Source organism: Oncorhynchus tshawytscha, linkage group LG03, assembly GCF_018296145.1.
Source record: "Oncorhynchus tshawytscha isolate Ot180627B linkage group LG03, Otsh_v2.0, whole genome shotgun sequence".
Lineage (NCBI taxonomy): Eukaryota > Metazoa > Chordata > Actinopteri > Salmoniformes > Salmonidae > Oncorhynchus > Oncorhynchus tshawytscha.
In genome coordinates, this window is record NC_056431.1 from 42,665,052 (window position 1) to 42,678,027 (window position 12,976).

Consider the following 12,976-nt stretch of genomic DNA (forward strand, 5'->3'; position numbering starts at 1 on the left):
CTGTAAACAACTGCTCCCGAGGTGCCCCAAATTCCTAATGAGTTAATTGTTACATTATTAATTTAATGTAGTAATAATTAAATGTAGTAGGTAATTAATTGATTAATAGCAGTCATTACATTAATAATGTCACGAAACTCTATTTCCCTCCACACTGCCCTAATCCATGCGGACAAGAGGGACACCTATGTGAGAACGGTGTTCACTGAATACCTGTACATTCCTCCAAGCTCATCCCTACGCTAAGGACCCTAGGACTGAGAGTGGGCAACAACACATCTTCCACGCTGAGCCTCAACACAGGGCCCCTCAAGGGTACATGCTTGGTGGCCGGGCATGACTCCTACACCATCATCAAGTTTGCCGATGACACAACAGTGGTAGGCTTGATCACCCAAAACGATAAGACAGCCTGTAGGGATCCTTAATCCCTGCAGCAATGTTCTAACATCTAGTGGAAAGCCTTCCCAGTAGAGGGGAGACTGTTATAGCAGCAAAGGGGGGACCAACTCCATATTAACACATTGTACTCTGTACCAGAACCCCCTTCATATAGCCTGGCTACTGTTATTTTATTGTTGCTCCTTATATTTCTATAATTATTTTTTTTAAACTACGTTGTTGGTTAAGGGTTGTAAGTAAGCATTTCAATGTAAGGTCTACATCTGTTGTTCTCGGCACATGTGACAAATAGATTTTGATTTGATTTGATTTTGGAATAAGATGTTCGACGAGCAGGTGTCCACATACTTTTGGTCTTGCAGTGGAGTTAGTTAAATAGCTTACCAAATATTTACCCGGACTATCTGCATTGACCCTTATTGCACACCATTTATTGACTCATCACATAATGCTGCTGCTACTGTCACTGTACCTCAATTACCTCGTACCCCTGCACATCGACTCGGTACTGGTACATCGCCAAGATATCTTTAGTCATTATGTATTTATTATTATGCGTTTTACTTTTCTGTTATTTCTCTATTTTCTTACTCTGCTTTGTTGGGAAGGGGCCATAAGTAAGCATTTCACTCTTCCTCTACAGCTGTTGTTTACGAAGCATGTGACGAATAAAATTGTATTTGATTTCAAAAGAAGAATATCCTTTCAGCAAGCTCATGCAGCCACATGCAAGCCAACCTGTGACATATGCCCTTAGCCTCAGCGCAAGGCACTCTTGTAATGAGAATCCGGCATGCATGTGGAAGCTCAGTGTTGGCACACAGAACACAGGAGATGGTATGGAAACTGAAACACTTCACTCAAAAACTGAAAAGAAAAGTGGTGATGATGACAATGACAAGGCTCGTGGTTTATGGTGTTGCTAATTTGTCTTCTGTCGACACATGATGGGCTATTATGAGATGTTTTGAGAGCCAAATATTATAATATATGTTTTGAAAAGCCAAAGAAAAATGTCAAGCAATTAAGCAAAAATGGAAATAGTTACAGTGCATACTTTCACATAATATGTATATAATATAATAATATATAATATATACCTCCTGCTCTTACCAGCGTAGATGTTATTCCAATCGAAAAGCAGAAATAAAAAAATAAAAACGTTTTTTTTTAAAGCATTTTGCACGAGGATCACATTGGCAAGAAAGAGGATTTAACTATGTTGGTATGCTGATTTGAGGTTCTGTTCTGTTTACCGTGTTCATGTCGATGCCGTTTGTGTAGGTCCAGGAGTGTTGGAAGTACTCCTCCAGTCTCTGCTTTAGTGGGTTGGGGATCTGATGGAAGCGGATGAACTCTCGAACCCGGAGCATCTGGGTGTGGTATCTTGCTGTGCCAGAGTACAGCCGCTGGATGATGGCTGAGACGTTACCGAAGATGCTGGCATACATGAGGGCTGAACAACACACACATATATAAAGGCAGGGGTACAATTATTTTGTGTTTTCATAATATGCATTGATTTGTACAATCAATCTCGTCAATTTAAGGACAAAAGTTACACAATGAATAGTTCAGACTCACAGCCGATCAGCATGACACAGATAGAGAAGATCTTTTCTGAGTTGGTATTTGGGGAGACATTCCCAAAGCCCACGCTGGTTAGACTGCTGAACGTGAAGTAAAGTGCTGTGACATATTTGTCCTTGATGGAGGGCCCAGAACTAGGGTCACTGTAGTTATACCTCTTGCCAATGGAGACCCCCAGATTGTCGAGCCAACCAATCTTGTGCTCCAGGTAAGGCTTCTCCACATTGCCAATGGCGTACCATATGCAGGCTAGCCAGTGAGCAATAAGTGCAAAGATGCACATGAGTAGCATTAGCACAGCAGCTCCATACTCAGAGTAACGATCCAGTTTCCTGGCCACACGCACCAATCGCAGCAGTCGGGCTGTCTTTAACAGGCCAATCAGAGTGGTAGTCTAAAGAGACAAAACATACAGTGCATATTTAACAAGCACTCCAAGAGACATGACCAGACACTGTGAAATATGTTCCACCTTTTACCAAAGAAATACTGAGTGTAAAAAACATTAAGAACACCTTGTCTTTCCATGACATAGATAGACCAGGTAAATCCAGGTGAACGCTATGGTCCCTTATTGATGTCACTTATTAAATCCACTTCAATCCGTGTAGACGAAGGGGAGGAGACAGGTTAAAGAAGGATTTTTTAAGCCTTGAGACAATTGACACATGGATGGGGAAGACAAAATATGTGCCTTTGAACAGGGTATGGTAGTAGGTGCCAGGCGCACCGGTTTGTGTCAAGAACTGCAATGCTGCTGGGTTTTCATGCTCAACCGTTTCCCATATGTATCAAGAATGGTCCACCACCCAATGACATCCAACCAACTTTATACAACTGTGGGAAGCATTGGAGTCAAGATGGGCCAGCATCCCTGTGGAACGCTTTCGACACCTTGTAGAGGTGGGGTGCCACTCAATATTAGAAAGGTGTTCCTAGTGTTTGGTATACTCAATGTATTTACTGCATTTGATTTATATGCAAAGTGTGCACTAACTTACAGTATATTAATATCACACAGCTGCATTAAAATATACTTCAGTTCGACAGATGTTTTACCAAAGTTAGCTTACACCTCTGCTTTAAAAAAGGCTGGAAAAAGAGTCAAATTCACTATTTCAACAGTAATGAGCTTTCTCAGCACTCCTCTCAACAGTATAATTCAAAGACTTAATCTTGGCGACTTTCAATGTAATGACTCTCTGGTCAAGGACGAATTAACACGGAGCTGTGATACAAGCAGCCGGCAGATAAATCCTGCTTTATTGAAGTCTGGGTGGGAGGAAGGTAACACAATGAATGATACCTAGGGAGGTTGCTGCTTGCTCTCTCATCAGCAATGGCTACACTTACACCATCGTCCTCTTTAGGGAGATCATTTATTTACTTGACAATTAATATGCCCCTGGCTGCCATTCATTATTTTTAAAGGGTCCGTAATTGATAACACTGACAGTGGTTCTAATGTACAGTGGGGTGCATAATTATTGGCACCCTTAAAGTGGAAATGACAGCATTTTCACTACATTGCAGATATTTAACAGACAATCATATCAGTCAAAAATATCAAATTCACAGTTTTTGCTACAAAACCGACTTAATAAGAGGTTTTAAAAATTGGTTCCATTTGACTCAGCATTCCATGACGTATTGTAATGATGGGGCGGTGGGTCAGATGCAGGTGCAACGATTTAATAAAGCCAAGAACGGGACACTAACATAAGGTAGAACTCCAATACACAAGAATAATACCAAATGGTGAGTGAACATGGGAGAGTGACATATAAAGGGGAGGGAATTATGAAGGTAATGTGAATCAGGTGTGAATTATAATGAGTAACAGGTGCGCGTAATGATGAATCCCAGGACCGGTGGTTAGTACTCTGGCAACGTCGTACGCCGGAGGGGAGGAGCAGACGTGACAGTACCCCCTCCCCTCTAACGTGCGGCTCCAGCCGCAGGACGACGCCGACCAGGGGGACAACCCCGAGGACGAGGAGCGGGTTGGTCCGGTTGGAGAAGGGGTAAATCACGTATGATGTTTGGGTTCAGAATGTCCTCCACTGGAACGCAACACCGCTCCTCTGGGCCATACTTTGCCCAGTCCACCAGAAACTGGAGCAGACCCCCATAACGTCAGGAGTCCAGTAAGGATCTGACAGCGTACCCCGGGCCCCCCTCGATGTCCAGAAGGTGTGAGGGACAGCATCAGCTAGGGGACCAGGAACAACTGGCCTGAGAAGGGAGACATGTTAAGAGGGTGAGATACGGTAGTGACTGGGTAATTGTATCCTGTATGTCACCCTCCGGAGAACCTTGAATGGCCCCACAAACTGGGGGATCAGTTTCTTGCAGGGCAGGCAGAGTGGGAGGTTCCTGGTAGAGAGCCAGACGCGATCCCCAGGATGGAACACAGGGGTCTCACTGCGGCCAAGGTCACCGAGGCACGGGAAGCGGCAGGAGCTTCCCTGCTGGAGCATTCCGGGGGGACTTGGTTTGAGCACACACGGAACAGGAGTTGACATACCGTGTAACATACTGCACCATGGTGGGCCACCAGTGTTTCTCAGTGAGGGAATGGATGGTGCGAGAAATACCTGGCTATCCAGCGACAACAGCTGTGTGCCCAGTTCAGCAGCCGATCCCTTATCCCTGTGGGAACGTAGATGCGCGTGGGAGGATAATATCTGGGTGCAGGCTCCCTTTCTATAGTCTGGCGAATGTCCATATCTATGTTCCAAACCACTGGACCCACGACTCAGGAGGATGGGATTATGGGTGCCCTCTGGACAGAACCCTCTCCAAATTGTAGATACGGTCTACCTCAAACACAAAAGATAGCATGGGATCTGTGTTTCAGCAAAGGGGCAGAGGTGAAACGCCCCTTGAGGAGACGAAAGGCCTCGTCAGCTGCTGGAGGCCAACCCAACCTTGAGGAGGGAGGTGAGAGGGCGGTGACGGCGCTGAAGTTCCTGATGAAGTGGCGGTAAAAGTTGGCAAACCCCAAAAACCATTGTAACCTCTTGGTGGTTGGGACTGGCCATGACCTTACCGCATCTACCTTCTTGTCCTACATCCTCACTCCCTGCGGGCTGATTTGGTAGCCCAAGGAGGAGACAGCCTTCTGGTGGAATTGGCACTTCTCCGCCTTGACGAACAGGTGGTTAGCCAAGAGGCATTCCAGGACTGCTCAAACGTGAGTGATGTGATCTTCCAGGTTGGTCGAGAAGATTAGGATGGCATCGGTGTAAACAGTCACCTGACGTCCTACCGTGTCTCTAAACACCTCATTGACAAATACCTGGAACATTGACGGAGCATTGGCTAAGCCAAAGGGCATAACCAAGTACTCGTAGTGACCAGACATCATGCTGAACGCCGTCTTCCACTCATCCCCTTCCGGATGCGAATGAGATTGTAGGCACTCCGCAGGTCGAGTTTGGTGAAGAACCGGGCCCCACGGAGCTGCTCGATGGCACCAACGGGAGAGGGACGATATTTTGTGGTGATGTCATTGAGTCCACGTTAATCGATACAAGGGTGTAATCCCCCCTCCTTCTTGGCCACGAAGAAGAAACCAGCCGACGCAGGGGGCGTGGACCTGCGGATGAAACCATGTTGAAGCGCCTCTTAATTGTAGTCCTCCATGGCCTGAGTCTCAGCCCCCGAAAGAGGGTAGATGCGTCTGCGCGGCGGTGTAGCACTGGAAAACAGGTCAATGGCATAGTCCCAGGGGCGATATGGAGGGAGAGCGGTAGCGCGGGTCTTGGAGAATACCTCCCTTAGATCCTGATATTCCTCCGGGATGTTGGGCTGGAGGGCAACCACAGCACTCTCAACCGATGTGGAACCACAGGGGACAGGGAAGCAGGTCTTCCGGCATTCAGGTGACCAGTCAGTGATTCTCATCCCTGACCATGAGATGGTAGGGTTTTGGCACTAAAGCCAAGGTAGGTGATGAAGGGGATGTTTTCCTGGTGATTGGGCTCCACGGTGAGGGTGAGTGGTTGGGTGATGTGTGTGATTGTTCTGGATCCTAGAGGCCGACAATCAAGACCTTGAACCGGAAAAGGAGAGGAGAGTGGGTATGTAGTAATATTGAGAGAGGAGGCAAGGGTCTGATTCATAGTCACCGGAATCCACTAAAGCTGTGGACACAGGGAATGAGGGACAGTCAGCCAGAGTGAAGGGTACTACAAAGAGTCTAACAGGAAGAGCAGTAGATGGAATACTCACTCATGGTCCAGGTGATGTAACATCACGTGACTGTCCCTCTGCTCTAGTGGATCCCTGATTCTGAAGTAACAGACACAGCTGGCGCTTGGGCCCTCCCTGGCCACAGTACAGACAGAGTCCCAGCTGTATCCATCTGAGTCGTCCACCGCTGGAAGGCATGTGACCCCTACCTCCATGGGTTCAGGATCTGATCCCGAACACTCGCCGAAAGAGGGAGAGAAGCGATGAAGATGCCGATGCTCCCGAAGGAGGTTATCCAGATGGATGGCCATCGCAATGAGTGCGTCCAGGGTGAGGATGTCATCTCGGCAGGCCAGTTCCGTCTGGACCTCCTCAAGCAGACCTCCTCTAAATAACGTGCTGAGCGCTGGAAGCTGCTATTGTCCGGATGGTAAGCGCATACTCAGCAGCCGTCTGATTCCCCTGCTGGAGCTGAAGCAGACGCTAACCTCCCTCTGCCCTCCGAGGGATGATCGAAAATACATTTAAACAGAGCCATGAACCCCTCATAAGACTCAAGCTCCTCCTCTCCTCTCACCCAGATGGCCGTAGCCCACTCCAATTCCCGCCTAGTCAGCAGAGAAATAACCGTGGCAACCTTAGATCTCTCGGTGGAGGTGGCTCCCATCTGATGTGTGAAATAGAGGAGGCACTGAAGGAGGAAGCCACGGCATTTGGATGGTGTCCCGTCATATTTCTCCGTGAGGGATAGACGGGCATCGCTGACCTGAGCGGGTTACCAAATGGGCTGGTGTGCTGACTCGTTGGGTAGACTGGCTCTAGAATATCCTCCGCTGACTCGTTGGGTAGACTGGCTCTAGAATATCCTCCGCTGACTCGTTGGGTAGACTGGCTCTAGAATATCCTCCGCTGACTCGTTGGGTAGACTGGCTCTAGAATATCCTCCGCTGACTCGTTGGGTAGACTGGCTCTAGAATATCCTCTGCTGACTCGTTGGGTAGACTGGCTGTAGAATATCCTCCGCTGACTCGTTGGGTAGACTGGCTCTAGAATATCCTTGGCTGTTGAGACGTTGTAGACTGCGGAGAACATCTTCCATGGCCGTCCCCAGTTGAGCCAGCTGATCATGGTGTTGACGAAGAACGTCACCTTGTTCATCAATCGTCTGGGAGATGTCCGGTTGTCCTGCTGCTTTCATTCCATATTTTGAGTTGGTATTCTGTAATGATGGGGCGGTGAGTTGGAAGCAGGTGCAACGTTTTCATAAAACCAAGAACACGACACTAACGTAAGGCAGACCGCCAATACACAAGAACGATACCAACTGGTGAGTGAACATAGAGTGTGACATATAAAGGGGAGGAAATGATGAAGGTAATGGAGTCCAGGTGTGAATCATAATGATTAACAGGTGTGCATAATGATGAGTGCCAGGTGTGCGCAATGATGAATCCTTGGACCGGTGGTTAGTACTCTGGCAACATCATTGGCTGGATGCAGTTTAATGCACGATTAATATAGTTCACCAATACATTTCTTGGTAGTCCAAAAAATATTGTTATTAGGTTGTAAATCACAGCTGGCCTGGTACATTGTTTGCTGCCTCCATTCAGGATCCACTGTTTCAGTTTACATGATTCAATATTTAGGACAAAAACGGACTAATGTAACTAACTCTGGGAATGTCAATACAATCAAACTAGCAAGGGCAATGATCACAAGTCAGTCATAACGTGGCTAATAGGTTAGCATATCTATTTATGTAGCACGCTAAATACACAGAGCCTAACATTAGCTACAGTAGATAGCTAGCTATCTGCTAGGAGGATGTCATGTCATTGGAGGAGCAGATGATTGACTGATGTTTCCCCTGATATCATTTTTTGGTGGCTATACACAGCTAGAGATGCAGGTGTCATTTGGTTAGCTAGAAAGAATTTGAACGACTGTTATCACAGTTAGCATATCTCTTGCATTTTCAAATTCACTGTTCATCTACTCCGACTTCAGCGTACTCTCGTCTGAGTGTGCCAGAGTGCAGAACAACTGATGAATTTAAAAATGAACAACACCCGCTGAATATGACCGGTATAAGTAAACGTAGGCAAAAAAAAAAAAATGTGTTAGTCATGACCGCTCTAGATAACATGTAAACAGCCTAACCACCTTTGCTAGGGTGAATAAAATGGTCAGAGTGAGGTGTTCTCTCGTTTGTGTCTGGAAGTAGCTAGATAGCAAGCTAGTCAACTTTAGCCAGTTAGCTTGGGTGCTTGCTTGGGACAAGCAAAAGGATGAGTAGGCTACAGCTGCAGAAGGACAAGTAGGATACACTTACCCATTGCGTATCAGTGCAATTTTGACTGCCAGCTAGCTGAAAATGTTTGAGAGGGTTTATCTAATGTTGCTTTGTTAGATTTTAGCTCATCTTGCTCTGGCTAGCATTAGTTGTTGATGTGCATAACTGAGAGAGCCTACATATTAATGGTTGTTTGATAAAAAGGACTTTAAAGTTCCCAGATGTAAGAGGACTCCCACGGTATTTACTGTACATATTTTCAGAAATCCATTCAGGTGTATTTTGTGGCTTTTGGCTAATGCGTTCTAATGATCTAAAGTCGCGCTGTTGCAACTGCCTGGAAACACACAGTCCAGTTTAAAGTGTATGATGGCAGGCCAGTGTGGCAAATGGCTTGTTTGCATAAAGGCCTACTCTAGCTCTGATTGGCTATGGCGCACTGGTCTGCGTAGACTCCAGTCCTGGACGAGACAGAGGTTTTTATTACGTTTTCTTTACTGCAATGTCTATTGATTGTCCAAATGCACGGCCGCATTCCCACTCTATATTGTTATAGAATATTCACAAATGCTTTGGTATACGTAATTCCCAAACATTCTAAGAATTTATGAAAATGTGAAAATGACCATATCTTAGTGCTCACTTGTGAGATTTTTTTAAAGTGTCATATTCTTCCTGGGGGTGTATATGAATAGATCTTAATAAGATGTCATGTTGCTAAAAAAGACTGTATAAAATAAATAATACAAATACTGAGCTAAACGTCCTCTCACTGTCAACTGCGTTTATTTTCAGCAAACTTAACATGTGTAAATTTTTGTATGAACATAACAAGATTCAACAACTGAGACATAAACTGAACAAGTTCCACAGACATGTGACAAACATAAATGGAATAATGTGTCCCTGAACAGAGGGGGAGTCAAAGTCAGTCAGTATCTGGTGTGGCCACCAGCTGCATTAAGTACTGCAGTGCATCTCCTCCTCATGGACTGCACCAGATTTGCCAGTTCTTGTTGTGAGAGGTTACCCCACTCTTCCACCAAGATACCTACAAGTTCTCTGACATTTCTGGGGAGGAATGGCCCTAGACCTCACCCTCCGATCCAACAGGTCCCAGACGTGCTAAATGGGATTGAGATCCCGGCTCTTCGCTGGCCATGGCAGAACGCTGACATTCCTGTCTTGTATGAAATCACGCACAGAACGAGCAGTATGGCTGGTGGCATTGTCACGCTGGAGGGTCAAGTCAAGATGAGCCTGCAGGAAGGGTACCAGATGAGGGAGGAGGATGTCTTCCCTGTAACGCACAGCGTTGAGATTGCCTGCAATGGCAACAAGCTCAGTCCGATGATGCTGTAACACACCTCCCCAGACCATGATGGACCACTCCACCTCCAAATCGATCCCGCTCCAGAGTACAGGCCTCGGTGTAAAGCTCATTCCTTCTACGATAAACGCGAATCTGACCATCACCCCTGGTGAGACAAAACCGCGATTTGTCAGCGAAGAGCACTTTTTGCCAGTCCTGTCTGGTCCAGCGACGGTGGGTTTGTGCCCATAAGCGACATTATGGCCGGTGATGTCTGGTGAGGACCTGCCTTACAACAAGCCCTCAGTCCAGCCTCTCATAGCCTATTGCGGACAGTCTGAGCACTGCTGGAGGGATTGTGCATTCCTGGTGTAACTCGGGCAGTTGTTGGTACCATCCTGTACCTGTCCCGCAGGTGTGATGTTCGGATGTACCGATCCTGTGCAGGTGTTGTTACACATGGTCTGCCACTGCGAAGACGATCAGCTGTCCACCCTGTCTCTCTGTGGCACTGTCTTAGGCGTCTCACAGTACGGACATTGCAATTTATTGCCCTGGCCACATCAGCAGTCCTCATGCCTCTTTGCAGCAGGCCTAAGGCACGTTCACACAGATGAGCGGGGACCCTGGTCATCTTTCTTTTGGTGTTTTTTAGAGTCCTCTTTAGTGTCCTAAGTTTTCATAACTGTGACCTTAATTGCCTACCGTCTGTAAGCTGTTTGTGTCTTAACGATCGTTCCACAGGTGCATGTTCATGAAATGGGAAACTGTGTTTAAACCCAGTTGGATATAGGGGGCGCTATTTTAATTTTTGGATGAAAAACGTTCCCGTTTTAAACAAGATATTTTTTCACGAAAGGATGCTCGACTATGCATATAATTGACAGCTTTGGAAAGAAAACACTCTGACGTTTCCAAAACTGCAAAGATATTGTCTGTGAGTGCCACAGAACTGATGTTACAGGCGAAACCCAGACAAAAATCCAATCAGGAAGTGAAACCGCCTCATGCCAATGACTCCTTATATGGCTGTGAATGAGCTACGAATGAGCTTACATTTTCCAAATTTTCCACAAGGTGTCTACAGCATTGTGAAGTCTTTTTAGGCATTTCCCTTGAAGAATGGCTGTAAGGGACCATATATGGCATGTGGTCACATGTTGTCTCCCGCAGAAAACCTTGTGTAAAATACTGAGGTAGCTATTTTTCCAATCGCTTCTTATGAGAAACCAACTGCCTCAACGTATATATTATCAAATACATATGTTAAAAACACCTTGAGGATGGATCCTAAACAACGTTTGCCGTGTTTCTGTCGATATTATGGAGCAAATTTTGAAAAAAGTTTAGCGTTATACTTGAAGTATTTTTCGGTCGATTTCTCAGCCAAAACTGATGAACAAACGGGACGTTTTTCGCCTACAAAAATATTATTTTTGTAAAAAAGGAACATTTGCTATCTAACTGGGAGTCTCCTGAGTGAAAGCATCTGAAGTTCTTCAAAGGTAAATGATTTAATTTGGTTGCTTATCTTATTTTCGTGAAAATGTTGCCTGCTGCCAGCAGAGCCTAGCATAGCATTATGCCATGATAAATTTACACAAATGCTTGTCTAGCGTTGGCTGTAATGCATATTTTGAAAATCTGAGACGACAGTGTTGTTTGATACTAGCCATCCCGGATCCGGGATCGTGAATACAGCGTCTAGCTCATTACCATAACGCAACGTTAACTATTCATGAAAATCGCAAATGAAATTAAATAAATATGCTAGCTCTCAAGCGTAGCCTTTTGTTAACAACACTGTCATCTCAGATTTTCAAAATATGCTTTTCAACCATAGCAAAACAAGCATTTGTGTAACACTATTGATAGCTAGCGTAGCATTTAGCATAGCATTGAGCGGGCAACATTTTCACAAAAACAAGAAAAGCATTCAAATAAAATAATTTACCTTTGAAGAACTTCGGATGTTTTCAATGAGGAGACTCTCAGTTAGATAGCAAATGTTCAGTTTTTCCAAAAAGATTCTTTGTGTAGGAGAAATTGCTCCGTTTTGTACATCACGTTTGGCTACCAAAAAACCCCGAAAATTCAGTCATCAAAACGCCGAACGTTTTTCCAAATTAACTCCATAATATCGACTGAAACATGGCAAACGTCATTTAGAATCAATCCTCAAGGTGTTTTTCACATATCTCTTCGATGATATATCGTTCGTGGAAGTCTGCTTTCTCCTCTGAATCCCATGAAAAAATGCTTGCAGCTGAAGATTACGCACCAATTTCAACAAAGGACACCGGGCGGACACCGGGCGGACACCTGGTAAATGTAGTCTCTTATGGCCAATCTTCCAATGATATGCCTACAAATACGTCACAATGCTGCAGAGACCTTGGGGAAACGGCAGAAAGTGTAGGCTCGTTCCTGGCGCATTCACAGCCATATAAGGAGACAATGGAAAACAGCGCCTCAAAAATTTTGCTCACTTCCGGTTTGAAGTTTCATCTTGGTTTCGCCTGTAGCATCAGTTCTGGGGCACTCACTGACAATATCTTTGCAGATTTGGAAACGTCAGAGTGTTTTCTTTCCAAAGCTGTCAATTATATGCATAGTCGAGCATCTTTTCGTGACAAAATATTGCGCTTAAAACGGGCACGTTTTTTTTATCCAATAATGAAATAGCGCCCCCATAGTTTCAAGAGGTTAACAAAAGGCTAAGCTTGTGTTTGAATATATTTATTTTCATGAATAGGAAAAGTTGCGTTATGGTAATGCACTTGAGGCTATGATTACGCTCCCGGATACGGGATTGCTAGTCGCTATTAACAATGAAGATCTGTGAAGTTATTTGGATTTTTACGAAATATCTTCAAAAGACAGGGCCCTGAAAAAGGGACATTTCTTATTTTGCTGAGTTTATATTTTATGCTACAAATTTTTTATTTATTTCCTCCATACATAATCTTTCCAGATCCTGGATGTCCTTTGTTTGCACTCATGGAGTACACTCTTCAATTCAAACCACAGGTTTTCATTGGTGTTAAAGTCCGGAGACTGAGATAACTATTTCAAATTGTTGACTTTGTGGTCAATTAACTATTTATTTTTGGATTTTGATTAGCGCTTTTGTTTAGTGCATATTGTCTTGCTGGAAGATCCACTTGCAGGCTAGTGTC

At 45.0% G+C, this 12,976-nt stretch overlaps 1 protein-coding gene across 1 annotated transcript in view; it reads right to left on the reverse strand.

Moving 5' to 3' along the window:
- Positions 1 to 12,976, reverse strand: part of LOC112224141 (potassium voltage-gated channel subfamily H member 7) — a 77,787-nt gene that overhangs the window by 18,029 nt on the left and 46,782 nt on the right. Inside the window, exons 8-9 of the mRNA XM_024387489.2 lie at positions 1,987 to 2,386; positions 1,659 to 1,858 (exon numbers count right to left, since the gene is read on the reverse strand). Of these exons, the coding sequence (XP_024243257.2) occupies positions 1,659 to 1,858; positions 1,987 to 2,386 (600 nt within the window). The remainder of the gene's footprint in view (positions 1 to 1,658; positions 1,859 to 1,986; positions 2,387 to 12,976) is intronic.